Source organism: Salmo trutta, unplaced genomic scaffold, assembly GCF_901001165.1.
Source record: "Salmo trutta unplaced genomic scaffold, fSalTru1.1, whole genome shotgun sequence".
NCBI lineage: Eukaryota > Metazoa > Chordata > Actinopteri > Salmoniformes > Salmonidae > Salmo > Salmo trutta.
In genome coordinates this window covers 90,755-107,658 of record NW_021822384.1, presented here as the reverse complement: position 1 = coordinate 107,658, position 16,904 = coordinate 90,755, and the positions used below count along the sequence as shown (strand labels likewise).

The following is a 16,904-nucleotide window of genomic DNA, read 5'->3' as shown; positions in this document are numbered from 1 at the left end:
AAGGTGTAATAAAAAATAAATAAATAAAAAATGTACTAGGCCTTTTACCATACCGTTAGGTGGTTTATGCAAAAACAGTCTACAGTACTCACAGAAGACAATAAATAATACACTCTAGATTCCTATAAACTATTACAGGAATGATGGAGTGTTGGAGCTCGGCGCTGAAGCATTTCACTGCACACTGCAACTACATCAGCGACCCTGAGTACGTGACTAAACACACATCGCATCTACAGTAGCTAGATGCGGCTGTCACCAACCAAGTATTTGATTGGATCAACCTTTAGACTCCACTACGAGGTAAACCTCCAAAAATCAATATTCATATAAAACAATGTGTTTGTAAAACGACGCATTTACAATTGTGTCAGACACTAGATAGAAGCAAGTATTTCTAGGTGACTGTTCTTCTAGCAGGTCATTGAGACGCCTGCCCCCTGCCTGTAGACAGCTGACTTACTGAGGATAACTTTTTTCTTTCTTCCTGTCTGGGTCTGCTATTTGTTCGTCACTTCCGTCACAGCTTTGAGGGTTTTTTTTTTCCTCGAGCAAAGATGGCGACGGCGCAGCTAACGGACGAAGAGCTTTTCTCTGAGTTAAAGAGCTTTGGATTCACTCCAGGCCCGGTCTCTGAGAACACGAGACCGGTTTATTTGAAAAAACTAAAGAAACTACGTGAGGAACAACAACAACAGAAAGGAACAAGGGCGGGGAAAACCCGAAACAGTGGCGGTAGCATCAACAACAGTAGCGGCGGTGGTAACAGCAGTTACACAGCGGCGGGAGCCAGGCCAGCTAGCAATGACGTCACGCACCTGAGCACTAACAGTCGTAGCCCCGGTGGTCGACCGGTCCTGAACGAAAAGAGAACTGGTGGAGCGGGGAAGTTCGTATTGGGTTTTAGCTCGGACGAATCGGACGTGGAAGACCCGAAGAAAAAACGAGGAGCGAACCACAGCGGCAGGAGAGACCGAGGCTCCGCGTACCACCACCAACAACAACAACAGCAGGTCAGGCCTACAACGGGAGCTACCACCGCCACTCGAAAGAGCCTGGGAGTCGCTGTGAGTACCAGCAGAAACAACTCCTCTCCCGCCGGGCTGCTGGAGGGGAGGAGAAGCGGACCCGGTTCTCTCGGTTGGGTGGACCGGGGAAAATCGAGCCTCGAGGTCTCGCGGGCCGCGGAAGTGAAGGGTTACGACGACGAGCCCGAAGAGGAAGGCGATTTTCAGGGGGAGACAGAAAGAGACAGTCGGTCTCTGAATGGGAACAGGGCGTCTTACTCACTGAACACCAGTAGTAAGCTAGTCGGGGATTACTCGGATTCGGAAGAGGAGGAAGAGGAAGAAGGTGGGATAACATATGGGCAGGACCGTCAACGAGACCGACACTTACAGCAACACTACTCCAGACGGAGTCACTCCTCCAAGCCGTCTCCCCACAGAAGTGCCAGGGGGTCAGAGAGCGGCCAGGAAACGACTACAGGCATGGCAATCAGGCTGAATGACACGCCTGGCGCTAGTAGGAGTCGACTAGACATGATGGGAGGCCGGGGGGAGGAAGAGGATGATGAAGAGGAAGAGGGAAAGAAGCGAGTGCCCGGCGAATCGTCCCTGAGCGGGAGCTTGCTGCGACGCCATTACCCCAGGGGGACCATGTACGTGTCGGCTGTGACTGGGGGAAGCGACCGCGGCAGCCCCGGGGAAAGCAGCGGCAACAATTCCCCGTCCTCCGCCTACAATAAAAACCACACCGACAGCGGGGATGGCGGCACTAGCAGCAGCAGCAGCCGATTCAGCATCGGCCTGAGACCTCGATTCTCCAACTACAACACTCTATCCGCTACTTACCGACCCAACCATTCAAATCATAGCGGTCCCAACCATGCCTACAGCCAGTCGAGTCTCAAGCAGAAGCACACGGTGCCGGAGGATGAGCTGCTCCAGCAATTCAAGCGGGAGGAGGTGGGGTCGTCCACCGGTGGTTGGGGGTTCAGCGCCCACTACCTGTCCATGTTCTTGCTCATGGCCGCCTGCCTGTTCTTCCTCCTGCTCGGCCTCATGTATCTCCGGATGAGGGGATCTGGAGCCTCTGAGGTCGATGTTGTCAGTAAGTATCCAGCCTAGTAAATGTAACTTCCTAAACATAGTTAGCTAGTAGTGTTTTTGTCTCTTAATCCAATCCATCATTCTGTGGTTAGGTTTACTGTTCAATTGTAGCATTATATAAAGCTTCAGTTTGCTTCCAAATTGCAGTATAATATCAATATTTAAAACTGATTGCTAACCAGCCCAGGTATTTTGTAATATTAGTGACTGTCTAGATACTACTTTATACATAGGATGGCCAGACTTTTTAGCCTTGTGCAATGGACATTTGTAATATGAAAACAATCTTAACAGAAGTTTGAAATTGCTACTCACATATTTTGAAATGGATCCATTTTAATTCAGGGAGGAGACAATAAGAAGAGATGTAAAATCTATACCCTTTACACTACAGTACATGATGCGTTTTCTGCACAGAGTCACACGTTGTCTGACATCAAAATCAGTTATTTGCCTCTTGGCAGAAAATCGCCACAGGGAACCTAAATGTTTAGGCCTAAAAACGATGATTTCATAGGACTAATTTGGTGTGTAAGGAAGCAGGCTTAACCGTTGACCCCCCCACCCTTCTCAGCCATTCACACCTTCAGAGACAGGAAGTCCTACATCATCATTCTACATAGAGGGACACTTCTTCTTTATGGAGGGAACAGCAGACGTTTTAGCATGTCAACACAGAAAGCTCCCTCCACCCGTTGGCTTCCATAGCTAACTATCGGCCAGTAGCCCGTTCAACCCCACTGTGTGTGCTTCAGAGTATGCTCATAGAAATGACTCGATTAAAGCCTTAATACAGATACTGTAGTATTTACTGTGAGCTATTAAACCTATAGACCTAAGCAAATGACTAGCATTAGCCAAATCAGCAGGTAAGATGCCTATGCCTGCCAGGTCACTGCAGCTACACTTATGCTACCTCAGTACTGCACCAGTGAGTGCTGTCAAAGCCACACAACACATGAAATATTCAATAACTTGTTCAGCAGCATTTTACAGTGCAGGTAGTTTCTCAGTTCACCTTCTCAGATAAAAACAGGGTCCTGACTTGGTGTGGTTTGAAGGGATTGGCTACATACATACATACATACATATATATATACCCCAACCAGTGTGTATTTTAGACAAATTAATGCCTACAGGTTTTCATTCATTATAATGAAACTGTTCACTACAGGCTCTCTGTATAGGAAGCATTTCATGTGGGGAGGGCAAGTGAGGAAGTGTTGAATAATGGAAGGTGTCTGAGACAGATAGTGGTGGTGTCAGATCACAGCGGAGACTGGGGCAGGCCGGGGGGGGAGACTGGGGCAGGCCGGGGGGGGAGACTGGGGCAGGCCGGGGGGAGACTGGGGCAGGCTGGGGGGGAGACGAGACTGGGGCAGGCCGGGGGGAGACTGGGGCAGGCTGGGGGGGAGCGGAGACTGGGGCAGGCCGGGGGGAGCGGAGACTGGGGCAGGCCGGGGGGAGCGGAGACTGGGGCAGGCCGGGGGGGGAGACTGGGGCAGGCTGGGGGGGGGAGACGAGACTGGGGCAGGCCGGGGGGAGACTGGGGCAGGCTGGGGGGGGAGACGAGACTGGGGCAGGCCGGGGAGGAGCGGAGACTGGGGCAGGCCGGGGAGGAGCGGAGACTGGGGCAGGCCGGGGGGGGGAGCGGAGACTGGGGCAGGCCGGGGGGGAGCGGAGACTGGGGCAGGCCGGGGGGGGAGCGGAGACTTGGGCAGGCCGGGGGGGGGAGCGGAGACTGGGGCAGGCCGGGGGGGAGCGGAGACTGGGGCAGGCCGGGGGGGGATCGGAGACTGGGGCAGGCCGGGGGGGAGACTGGGGCAGGCCGGGGGGGAGACTGGGGCAGGCCAGAGCAGGGAGCTGGGATTGCTTCCAAATGTCACACTATTCCCTACGGGCCCTGGTCTAACATAGGGAATAGTGTGCCAGTGGCAGGTAGCCTAGCTGTTAAGAGCATTGGGCCAGTAAGCGAAAGGTCACTGGTTCGAATCCCCAAGCCAACTAGGTGGGAAAATCTGTCTGTGCCCTTGAGCAAGTCACTTAACCCTAATTGCTCCTGTCCAGAGAGATTTACATGAGGGTCTGCTAAATGACTCAAATGTTTGTACATTTGAGGAGCAGAGCAGGGTGTACATAGTAACCGGTGATTTCCCTGTATAGGACACACACACACCTCAACCAGACTTACTGCTGTGTTAGTAGGGGCAACAGGCAGTAGAAAAACAGGGTGTTGGATTAGACACTAGCTAGGTTCCTCCATCTCCCTCCTGTTGGATTAGACACTAGCTATGTTCCTCCATCTCCCTCCTGTTGGATTAGACACTAGCTAGGTTCCTCCATCTCCCTCCTGTCCCTGTTGGATTAGACACTAGCTAGGTTCCTCCATCTCCCTCTGTCCCTGTTGGATTAGACACTAGCTAGGTTCCTCCATCTCCCTCCTGTTGGATTAGACACTAGCTAGGTTCCTCCATCTCCCTCATGTCCCTGTTGGATTAGACACTAGCTAGGTTCCTCCATCTCCCTCCTGTCCCTGTTGGATTAGACACTAGCTAGGTTCCTCCATCTCCCTCCTGTTGGATTAGACACTAGCTAGGTTCCTCCATCTCCCTCATGTCTCTGTTGGATTAGACACTAGCTAGGTTCCTCCATCTCCCTCCTGTCCCTGTTGGATTAGACACTAGCTAGGTTCCTCCATCTCCCTCCTGTCCCTGTTGGATTAGACACTAGCTAGGGTCCTCCATCTCCCTCCTGTCCCTGTTGGATTAGACACTAGCTAGGTTCCTCCATCTCCCTCCTGTCCCTGTTGGATTAGACACTAGCTAGGGTCCTCCATCTCCCTCCTGTCCCTGTTGGATTAGACACTAGCTAGGTTCCTCCATCTCCCTCCGGTTGGATTAGACACTAGCTAGGTTCCTCCATCTCCTGTCCGTGTCCTGCAGCCTGATAAATAGAAGCTCTTCACTTCAGCAGGTCCCGGACCAGGCTGCTGGTAGTTGACTGATGAATGTATTTTAAGCCATGCAAATCATCCACAGAGTGAAGGGCTTTGCCAAGCAAATAGATATAAAACAATGCAAATTGCGAAATGGTGTTTGAACTGCAGACGCCCAGAGCTCTCAGTTGACCCCATTGAAATTAAATGGGTCGACCTCAAGTATGAATCATATGAATTTGGTATGAATCATATAGGGCCGTGTCCCCAATGGGCCCTGTTCTAAAGTAGTGCACTACGTAGGGAATAGAGGGCCATTATGGACAGAGCCCATTGGCTACAGTCTGTAACATTGTTGATGTGTTAATCATAGACTGTATTAATGTAACGCCAACTACTTCAATGAATGTTTTAAGATAATAATTTGTCTGTGGCTGTGTGCCAAGCATACAGCTCATCCTCTGCAGATGTGTGTGTGTGTGTGTGTGTGTGTACAATGCTCACACTCACTAGCTCACCACAGCCCTGCTAATGTTGGTCTGCCTCCAGCCTCATGTTCAGACAGTGACTCACTGTGACGCGACCGTCTGCTCTTCTCTCTCCTCAACCCTCAATGTGACCGTCTGCTCTTCTCTCTCCTCAACCCTCAATGTGACCGTCTGCTCTTCTCTCTCCTCAACCCTCAATGTGACCGTCTGCTCTTCTCTCTCCTCAACCCTCACTGTGACCGTCTGCTCTTGTCTCTCCTCAACCCTCACTGTGACCGTCTGCTCTTCTCTCTTCTCTCTCCTCACTGCGACCGTCTGCTCTTCTCTCTCCTCAACCCTCACTGTGACCGTCTGCTCTTCTCTCTCCTCAACCCTCACTGTGACCGTCTGCTCTCCTCAACCCTCACTGTGACCGTCTGCTCTTCTCTCTCCTCAACCCTCGCTGTGACCGTCTGCTCTTCTCTCCTCAACCCTCGCTGTGACCGTCTGCTCTTCTCTCCTCAACCCTCACTGTGACCGTCTGCTCTTCTCTCTCCTCAAACCTCACTGCGACCGTCTGCTCTTCTCTCTCCTCAACCCTCACTGTGACCGTCTGCTCTTCTCTCTCCTCAACCCTCACTGTGACCGTCTGCTCTTCTCTCTCCTCAACCCTCACTGTGACTGTCTGCTCTTCTCTCTCCTCAACCCTCACTGTGACCGTCTGCTCTTCTCTCTCCTCAACCCTCACTGTGACCGTCTGCTCTTCTCTCTCCTCGCTGTGACCGTCTGCTCTTCTCTCTCCTCGCTGCGACCGTCTGCTCTGCTCTCCTCAACTCTCACTGCGACCGTCTGCTCTTCTCTCTCCTCAACCCTCACTGTGACCGTCTGCTCTTCTCTCTCCTCAACCCTCACTGTGACCGTCTGCTCTTCTCTCTCCTCGCTGTGACCGTCTGCTCTTCTCTCTCCTCGCTGCGACCGTCTGCTCTTCTCTCTCCTCAACTCTCACTGCGACCGTCTGCTCTTCTCTCTCCTCAACCCTCACTGTGACCGTCTGCTCTTCTCTCTCCTCAACCCTCACTGTGACCGTCTGCTCTTCTCTCTCCTCGCTGTGACCGTCTGCTCTTGTCTCTCCTCGCTGTGACCGTCTGCTCTTGTCTCTCCTCGCTGTGACCGTCTGCTCTTCTCTCTCCTCGCTGCGACCGTCTGCTCTGCTCTCCTCAACTCTCACTGCGACCGTCTGCTCTTCTCTCTCCTCAACCCTCACTGTGACCGTCTGCTCTTCTCTCTCCTCAACCCTCACTGTGACCGTCTGCTCTTCTCTCTCCTCGCTGTGACCGTCTGCTCTTCTCTCTCCTCACTGCGACCGTCTGCTCTTGTCTCTCCTCAAACCTCACTGTGACCGTCTGCTCTTTTCTCTCCTCAACCCTCACTGTGACCGTCTGCTCTTCTCAATCCTCACTGTGACCGTCTGCTCTTCTCTCTCCTCGACCCTCACTGTGACCGTCTGCGCTTCTCTCTCCTCAACCCTCACTGTGACCGTCTGCTCTTCTTTCTCCTCAACCCTCGCTGCGACCGTCTGCTCTTCTCTCTCCTCAACCCTCGCTGTGACCGTCTGCTCTTCTCTCTCCTCGCTGTGACCGTCTGCTCTTCTCTCTCCTCGCTGTGACCGTCTGCTCTTCTCTCTCCTCAATGCGACCGTCTGCTCTTCTCTCTCCTCGCTGCGACCGTCTGCTCTTCTCTCTCCTCAACCCTCACTGTGACCGTCTGCTCTTCTCTCTCCTCAACCCTCACTGTGACCGTCTGCTCTTCTCTCTTCTCTCTCCTCGCTGCGACCGTCTGCTCTTCTCTCTCCTCAACCCTCGCTTTGACCGTCTGCTCTTCTCTCTCCTCAACCCTCGCTTTGACCGTCTGCTCTTCTCTCTCCTCAACCCTCGCTGCGACCGTCTGCTCTTCTCTCTCCTCAACCCTCGCTGCGACCGTCTGCTCTTCTCTCTCCTCAACCCTCGCTGTGACCGTCTGCTCTTCTCTCTCCTCGCTGTGACCGTCTGCTCTTCTCTCTCCTCACTGTGACCGTCTGCTCTTCTCTCTACTCAACTCTCGCTGCGACCGTCTGCTCTTCTCTCTCCTCAACCCTCACTGTGACCGTCTGCTCTTCTCTCTTCTCTCTCCTCGCTGCGACCGTCTGCTCTTCTCTCTCCTCGCTGTGACCGTCTGCTCTTCTCTCTCCTCAACCCTCGCTTTGACCGTCTGCTCTTCTCTCTCCTCAACCCTCGCTTTGACCGTCTGCTCTTCTCTCTCCTCAACCCTCACTGTGACCGTCTGCTCTTCCCTCTCCTCAACCCTCAATGTGACCGTCTGCTCTTCTCTCTCCTCACTGCGACCGTCTGCTCTTCTCTCTCCTCAACCCTCGCTGCGACCGTCTGCTCTTCTCTCTCCTCAACCCTCGCTGCGACCGTCTGCTCTTCTCTCTCCTCAACCCTCGCTGTGACCGTCTGCTCTTCTCTCTCCTCAACCCTCGCTGTGACCGTCTGCTCTTCTCTCTCCTCGCTGTGACCGTCTGCTCTTCTCTCTCCTCGCTGTGACCGTCTGCTCTTCTCTCTCCTCAACTCTCACTGCGACCGTCTGCTCTTCTCTCTCCTCAACCCTCACTGTGACCGTCTGCTCTTCTCTCTCCTCAACCCTCACTGTGACCGTCTGCTCTTCTCTCTCATCGCTGTTACCGTCTGCTCTTCTCTCTCCTCACTGCGACCGTCTGCTCTCCTCTCTCCTCGCTGCGACCGTCTGCTCTTCTCTCCTCAACTCTCACTGCGACCGTCTGCTCTCCTCTCTCCTCGCTGCGACCGTCTGCTCTTCTCTTTCCTCGCTGCGACCGTCTGCTCTTCTCTTTCCTCAACCCTCGCTGCGACCGTCTGCTCTTCTCTCTCCTCAACCCTCGCTTTGACCGTCTGCTCTTCTCTCTCCTCAACCCTCGCTTTGACCGTCTGCTCTTCTCTCTCCTCAACCCTCGCTGCGACCGTCTGCTCTTCTCTCTCCTCAACCCTCACTGTGACCGTCTGCTCTTCTCTCTCCTCGCTGTGACCGTCTGCTCTTCTCTCTCCTCAACCCTCGCTGCGACCGTCTGCTCTTCTCTCTCCTCAACCCTCGCTGCGACCGTCTGCTCTTCTCTCTCCTCAACCCTCGCTGTGACCGTCTGCTCTTCTCTCTCCTCGCTGTGACCGTCTGCTCTTCTCTCTCCTCACTGTGACCGTCTGCTCTTCTCTCTACTCAACTCTCGCTGCGACCGTCTGCTCTTCTCTTTCCTCAACCCTCACTGTGACCGTCTGCTCTTCTCTCTTCTCTCTCCTCGCTGCGACCGTCTGCTCTTCTCTCTCCTCAACCCTCGCTTTGACCGTCTGCTCTTCTCTCTCCTCAACCCTCGCTTTGACCGTCTGCTCTTCTCTCTCCTCAACCCTCGCTGCGACCGTCTGCTCTTCTCTCTCCTCAACCCTCGCTGCGACCGTCTGCTCTTCTCTCTCCTCAACCCTCGCTGCGACCGTCTGCTCTTCTCTCTCCTCAACCCTCGCTGTGACCGTCTGCTCTTCTCTCTCCTCAACCCTCGCTGTGACCGTCTGCTCTTCTCTCTCCTCGCTGTGACCGTCTGCTCTTCTCTCTCCTCGCTGTGACCGTCTGCTCTTCTCTCTCCTCAACTCTCACTGCGACCGTCTGCTCTTCTCTCTCCTCAACCCTCACTGTGACCGTCTGCTCTTCTCTCTCCTCAACCCTCACTGTGACCGTCTGCTCTTCTCTCTCATCGCTGTTACCGTCTGCTCTTCTCTCTCCTCGCTGCGACCGTCTGCTCTTCTCTCCTCAACTCTCACTGCGACCGTCTGCTCTCCTCTCTCCTCAACCCTCACTGTGACCGTCTGCTCTTCTCTCTCCTCGCTGTGACCGTCTGCTCTTCTCTCTCCTCGCTGCGACCGTCTGCTCTTCTCTCTCCTCAACTCTCGCTGCGACCGTCTGCTCTTCTCTCTCCTCAACTCTCACTGCGACCGTCTGCTCTTCTCTCTCCTCAACCCTCACTGTGACCGTCTGCTCTTCTCTCTCCTCAACCCTCACTGTGACCGTCTGCTCTTCTCTCTCCTCGCTGTTACCGTCTGCTCTTCTCTCTCCTCGCTGCGACCGTCTGCTCTTCTCTCTCCTCACTGTGACCGTCTGCTCTTCTCTCTCCTCGCTGCGACCGTCTGCTCTTCTCTCTCCTCACTGTGACCGTCTGCTCTCCTCTCTCCTCACTGCGACCGTCTGCTCTCCTCTCTCCTCACTGCGACCGTCTGCTCTTCTCTCTCCTCGCTGCGACCGTCTGCTCTTCTCTCTCCTCGCTGCCACCGTCTGCTCTTCTCTTTCCTCGCTGCGACCGTCTGCTCTTCTCTCTCCTCACTGCGACCGTCTGCTCTTCTCTCTCCTCAACCCTCACTGTGACCGTCTGCTCTTCTCTCTCCTCAACCCTCACTGTGACCGTCTGCTCTTCTCTCTCATCGCTGTTACCGTCTGCTCTTCTCTCTCCTCGCTGCGATCGTCTGCTCTTCTCTCTCCTCGCTGCCACCGTCTGCTCTTCTCTCTCCTCGCTGCCATCGTCTGCTCTTCTCTCTCCTCGCTGCCACCGTCTGCTCTTCTCTCTCCTCACTGCGACCGTCTGCTCTTCTCTCTCCTCAACCCTCACTCTTTATTTTTTATTTAGCCTTAATTTAACTTCGGCAAGTCAGTTAAACACATTTTTTTTTACAATGTCGGCCTACACTAGGGTAACTACACTAGGTTATGAAAGAACATATTTCTGTGATGTATTCATTTACTGTTTCATTTTTGTCCCCTGTGTTTCAAATGTTCAGTTAAAGGGGCGCGGTTGGATTATAATGTCTGTATTTTTGTTCTTTCCTCAGTTAAGAACCACCCGTTTGGCAGCGAGTTTGACAGTTCTTATGTAAGTATATTTTCTTATAATTTTGGGCCTTGTCTAAAGGCCGAGTTTGTGTCGCAGTCTAGCAATCAGGACCAAACATGAACATCTGCAGACCGCCCACTGCATTCTGGGCCCTTACGAAACGGTGCTCCCACTACCCGCTGCTCCCTCCCACTACCCGCTGCTCCCTCCCACTACCCGCTGCTCCCTCCCACTACCCGCTGCGCCCTCCCACTACCCGCTGCTCCCTCCCACTACCCGCTGCGCCCTCCCACTACCCGCTGCGCCCTCCCACTACCCGCTGCGCCCTCCCACTACCCGCTGCTCCCTCCCACTACCCGCTGCTCCCTCCCACTACCCGCTGCTCCCTCCCGCTGCTCCCTCCCACTACCCCGCCGCTCCCTCCCACTACACGCCGCGCCCTCCCACTACACGCCGCGCCCTCCCACTACACGCCGCGCCCTCCCACTACACGCCGCGCCCTCCCACTACACGCCGCGCCCACTGACATTGAGGCTGCTAGGACACTAGCTAGCTAGCTTTCCCCCCAGTTATTTTAACATTACGACGAGGGTAAACACTATCCGGTAGGGCCACGCAAGAGTTGGGTTGGCGACACTAGCTAGCGAAATCCCAACCCATAAAGTTAACAGAACTGTGGGAAAGCAGGCGCGGTCGAAGGACTCTGTGTATCGGTGTCCCCTAGCATAGCTCATTAGCAGCATCCTTCGGTGGGTTTTTTCAGCGGTTGGCATCCAACGTTGGTGCATTAGCGCCACCTGCTGTGCTGGAGTGTGGTCCAGAGAGGGAGCTAGCAGCATTTAATAAGTGCAGCGTGTAGTAACTGCGGCCTGCAGAGAGACATTATTGATTAGGTTTTGGCGTTGGCGGGTAAGAAGTCTCTTTCACCAGCCGCGTTGGCAGGTGGGTCAGGACTTCACAGTGCAAACAATATAAATAGTAAAATATGATCACATTTATAGCTAAATAAAATGCTGCAGTAGCATTCGGTCAAATTTACTTGAAAATTTAAAGTCTACTTAAGTCAGACTTTGTCCTCGTATTTCTTGTCTGTTTACATTTGTTTTGTTCACAAGCTTAGGTTGTTTTAAATTTAAATTTTTACTTTTATTTAACTAGGCAAGTCAGTCAAGAACAAATTCTTATTTAGAATGACTGCCTTGTCAGCTCGGGGATTTGAACTTGCAACCTTTCGGTTACTAGCCCAACGCTCTAACCACTAGGCTACGCTGCCGCCCCAAATGTTTCAGTTTCGAGACAAAGTGATGCGGCTGCTAGTCAGACTCAATCTCACTGGCAACAAACATGACTCTGGTTACCCTGGTAACCTCCCACCCTGAAAGGGGCAGGTTACATGATATTTTAGTATAGTCACTAAATATTTATACACCACTGTCTGATTAGTCATATATTAGTCATATATTTATTGTTTTAATGAACTTTAAAGCTTAACTATTTTTTTTTCTTGTGTAATTTTGGCGGAAAATCTGAGTGGCTGGTTGATATTTTTTTTTAATCTACCTGCCACAGTGATTGATTGACCAAAAAGTTGGTTTGAGGCCCTGCTAGCAAATACAGTGATATTGTTAATTTTTATTGAATTGATCCTTTTATTTAACTAGACAAGTCAGTTAAGAATAAATTGTTATTTATAATGACGGCCTACCAGATGACAAAAGGCCCTGCTACGAGGGGGGGGGGGGGGGGCTGGGATTATATTGTAATGTAAAGGACTGAAAGATATAGAAGTCTACATGAAACAATATATTTTATACTGCCACACATGAGCATTTACCTGAAGAATATTTCATTATCTGTGGTACATTAAATGAATAAATAGACTTTTTAGCGCTACATATTGTATTGACAGATGTCTGTTTACTGCGACAAAAATATTGACTTGATATTTTCTGGATTTCAGAACAAGATGGAGAAAGACACCATTCTGAAACTCTTGCTCAACCTTCACGACCACCTGGCTCATATTGCTGGTACGTTTTAAGAAAGGAACTTTTAGGTAGCCAGAAGAGGACAGGCCTTCCCTCAGAGCCTGGTTCCGCTCTAGGTTTCTAATCTCTACCTTGTACAGCCAGAAGAGGACAGGCCTCCCCTCAGAGCCTGGTTCCTCTCTAGGTTTCTAATCTCTACCTGGTACAGCCAGAAGAGGACAGGCCACCCCTCAGAGCCTGGTTCCTCTCTAGGTTTATAATCTCTACCTGGTACAGCCAGAAGAGGACAGGCCTCTCCTCAGAGCCTGGTTCCTCTCTAGGTTTATAATCTCTACCTGGTACAGCCAGAAGAGGACAGGCCTCCTCAGAGCCTGGTTCCTCTCTAGGTTTATAATCTCTACCTGGTACAGCCAGAAGAGGACAGGCCTCCTCAGAGCTTGGTTCCTCTCTAGGTTTATAATCTCTATCTGGTACAGCCAGAAGAGGACAGGCCTCCCCTCAGAGCCTGGTTCCTCTCTAGGTTTCTAATCTCTACCTGGTACAGCCAGAAGAGGACAGGCCTTCCCTCAGAGCCTGGTTCCGCTCTAGGTTTCTAATCTCTACCTTGTACAGCCAGAAGAGGACAGGCCTCCCCTCAGAGCCTGGTTCCTCTCTAGGTTTCTAATCTCTACCTGGTACAGCCAGAAGAGGACAGGCCACCCCTCAGAGCCTGGTTCCTCTCTAGGTTTATAATCTCTACCTGGTACAGCCAGAAGAGGACAGGCCTCTCCTCAGAGCCTGGTTCCTCTCTAGGTTTATAATCTCTACCTGGTACAGCCAGAAGAGGACAGGCCTCCTCAGAGCCTGGTTCCTCTCTAGGTTTATAATCTCTACCTGGTACAGCCAGAAGAGGACAGGCCTCCTCAGAGCTTGGTTCCTCTCTAGGTTTATAATCTCTACCTGGTACAGCCAGAAGAGGACAGGCCACCCCTCAGAGCCAGGTTCCTCTCTAGGTTTATAATCTCTATCTGGTACAGCCAGAAGAGGACTGACCAACTCTCAGAGCCTGGTTCCTCTCTAGGTTTCTAATCTCTACCTGGTACAGCCAGAAGAGGACAGGCCTCCCCTCAGAGCTTGGTTCCTCTCTAGGTTTCTAATCTCTACCTGGTACAGCCAGAAGAGGACAGGCCTCCCCTCAGAGCCTGGTTCCTCTCTAGGTTTCTTCCTAGATTCCGGCTTTTCTAGGGAATTTTTCCTAGCCACCGTGCTTCTACATCTGCATTGTTTGCTGTTTGGGGTTTTAGGCTGGGTTTCTGTACAGCACTTTGTGACATCGGCTGATGTAAGAAGGGCTTTATAAATACATTTGATTGAGACTCTTCCATCCTCCAGCCTTGGCTGTGTGCTATGCTTAAATAGTTAGAATGTGTTGTTTTCAAATGAAGACCTCAGGGTGTACACAGTGTTCAAAACTCTTTCCATGACCGACTGACCAGGTGAAATCTATGATCCCTTATTGATGTCACTTGTTAAATCCACTTCAATCTGTTTTAGATGAAAGGGAGGAGACGGGTTAAAGAAAGATCTTTAAGCCTTGAGACAACTGAGACATGGATTGTGTATGTGTCCCATTCAGAGGGTGAATGGGCAAGACAAAAGATTTAAGTGCCTTTGAACAGGGTGTGGTAGTAGGTGCCAGTTGCACCGGTTTGTGTCAAGAACTGCAACGCTGCTGGGTTTTTCACGCTCAATAGTTTCCTGTGTGTGTCAAGAATGGTCCACCACCCAAAGGACATCCAGCCAACTTGACACAACTGTGGGAAGCATTGGAGTCAACGTGGGCCAGCATCCCTGTGGAATGCTTTCGACACCTTGTAGAGTCCATGCCCCGACTAATTGAGTCTGTTCTGTGGGAAAGGGGGGGTTTAACTCAGTATTTGGAAGGAATTCTTAACGTTTGGTCCACTCAGTGTGTGTTGTCAAATGACAAATGCCTTTTTTAGCTGTAATGATGACACTAACTGCTCAAGGATAGTTTGAAATCTTACCTCAGTGGATTATTGTTGAAATGAGGTGTCTGTCCGCCTGTCTGTCTGTCTCCGCCCGCCTGTCTGTCTGTCTCCGCCCGCCTGTCTGTCTGTCTCCGCCCGCCTGTCTGTCTGTCTCCGCCCGCCTGTCTGTCTGTCTCCGCCCGCCTGTCTGTCTGTCTCCGCCCGCCTGTCTGTCTGTCTCCGCCCGCCTGTCTCTGTCTCCGCCCGCCTGTCTCTGTCTCCGCCCGCCTGTCTCTGTCTCCGCCCGCCTGTCTCTGTCTCCGCCCGCCTGTCTCTGTCTCCGCCCGCCTGTCTCTGTCTCCGCCCGCCTGTCTCTGTCTCCGCCCGCCTGTCTCTGTCTCCGCCCGCCTGTCTCTGTCTCCGCCCGCCTGTCTCTGTCTCCGCCCGCCTGTCTGTCTGTCTCCGCCCGCCTGTCTGTCTGTCTCCGCCCGCCTGTCTGTCTGTCTCCGCCCGCCTGTCTGTCTGTCTCCGCCCGCCTGTCTGTCTGTCTCCGCCCGCCTGTCTGTCTGTCTCCGCCTGTCTGTCTGTCTCCGCCCGCCTGTCTGTCTGTCTCCGCCCGCCTGTCCTGTCTGTCTCCGCCCGCCTGTCTGTCTGTCTCCGCCCGCCTGTCTGTCTGTCTCCGCCCGCCTGTCTGTCTGTCTCCGCCCGCCTGTCTGTCTGTCTACGCCCGCCTGTCTGTCTGTCTCCGCCCGCCTGTCTGTCTGTCTCCGCCCGCCTGTCTCTGTCTCCGCCTGTCTCTGTCTCCGCCCGCCTGTCTCTGTCCGCCTGTCTGTCTGTCTCCGCCCGCCTGTCTGTCGGTCTCCGCCCGCCTGTCTGTCGGTCTCCGCCCGCCTGTCTCTGTCTCCGCCCGCCTGTCTCTGTCTCCGCCCGCCTGTCTGTCTGTCTCCGCCTGTCTCTGTCTGCCTGTCTCTGTCTCCACCCGCCTGTCTGTCTGTCTCCGCCCGCCTGTCTGTCTGTCTCCGCCCGCCTGTCTCTGTCTCCGCCCGCCTGTCTCTGTCTCCGCCCGCCTGTCTCCGCCCGCCTGTCTCTGGTCTCCGCCCGCCTGTTCTCTGTTCTCCGCCCAGCCTGTCTTCTACCGCCCGCCTGTCTCTGTCCTCCGCCCGCCCCTGTCGCTGTCTCCGCCCGCCTGTCCTCTGTCTCCGCCCCCTGTCTCTGTCTCCGCCCGCCTGTCTCTGTCTCCGCCCGCCTGTCTCTGTCTCCGCCCGCCTGTCTCTGTCTCCGCCCGCCTGTCTCTGTCTCCGCCCGCCTGTCTCTGTCTCCGCCCGCCTGTCTCTGTCTCCGCCCGTCTCTGTCTCTGTCTCCGCCCGTCTCTGTCTCCGCCCGTCTCTGTCTCCGCCCGTCTCTGTCTCCGCCCGTCTCTGTCTCCGCCCGTCTCTGTCTCCGCCCGCCTGTCTCTGTCTCCGCCCGCCTGTCTCTGTCTCCGCCCGCCTGTCTCCGCCCGCCTGTCTCCGCCCGCCTGTCTCCGCCCGCCTGTCTCCGCCCGCCTGTCTCCGCCCGCCTGTCTCCGCCCGCCTGTCTCTGTCTCCGCCCGCCTGTCTCTGTCTCCGCCCGCCTGTCTCTGTCTCCGCCCGCCTGTCTCCGCCCGCCTGTCTCTGTCTCCGCCCGCCTGTCTCCGCCTGTCTCTGTCTCCGCCCGCCTGTCTGTCTCCGCCCGCCCGCCTGTCTGTCTGTCTGTCTCCGCCCGCCTGTCTGTCTGCCTGTCTCCGCCCGTCTAATAATAAGTGGTTTATCTGCAGCTCACGTTAATGTTGTCCCCATCAGGCCAACATGACTGTACAGACCCGGAGCAGCAGCAGGCCAACAGGAGTCTGTCTATGAAGGAAGCCTCTGACTATCTGGTGCAGCAGAATGAACAGTACCACCCCTGGGTCCTCCTCTCTCTGGAGTGGATCATACGGACAGGGGAGGACGTTGGCATACGGTAAATATGCTTTCTCTTTCTAAGACTCTCTGAAGTGAAGAGCATATCGGGTCGTGGTCATTAGGACCCGCAGCAGAAAACACAACTGGGCATTTCATATTGGACAGGTAGTCTCTCCCTGTTTCTGTGTTCTTGTGTTTGGTACTTAACCCTGTTACCAACCCCTATGGTGTATTCTCATAGTAATGGACCCCCTCCTCTCCTCTCACCCCCCCTTCCTTTCGCTCCCCCCCTCTCTCTCTCCCTCCCCCCTTCCTTTCGCTCCCCCCCTCCTCTCCCCCCTCTCCTCTCACTCCTTCCTCCCCCTTCCTTTCAACCCCCCTCCTCTCTCCCTCCCCCCTTCCTTTCGCTCCGCCCCCTCCCCCCTCTCTCCCTCCTCCCCCATTCCTTTCGCTCCCCCCCTCCTCTCTCTCCTCTCTCTCCCTCCTCCCCCCTTCCTTTCACTCCTTCCTCTCTCCTCTCAATTTCAATTCAAGGGTTTTATTGGCATGGGAAACATGTTAACATTGCCAAAGCAAGTGAAGTAAACAATAAA

General features: G+C 53.7%; 1 protein-coding gene across 1 annotated transcript in view; it reads left to right on the top strand.

The window, feature by feature from the left end:
• Positions 1 to 505: 505 nt before the first annotated feature.
• Positions 506 to 16,904, top strand: part of LOC115182070 (inner nuclear membrane protein Man1-like) — a 30,841-nt gene continuing 14,442 nt past the window's right edge. The window contains exons 1-4 of the mRNA XM_029743719.1: positions 506 to 2,112; positions 10,430 to 10,470; positions 12,392 to 12,461; positions 16,210 to 16,369. Coding sequence (XP_029599579.1) covers positions 558 to 2,112; positions 10,430 to 10,470; positions 12,392 to 12,461; positions 16,210 to 16,369 — 1,826 coding nt within the window. The 5' untranslated portion in view covers positions 506 to 557. The remainder of the gene's footprint in view (positions 2,113 to 10,429; positions 10,471 to 12,391; positions 12,462 to 16,209; positions 16,370 to 16,904) is intronic.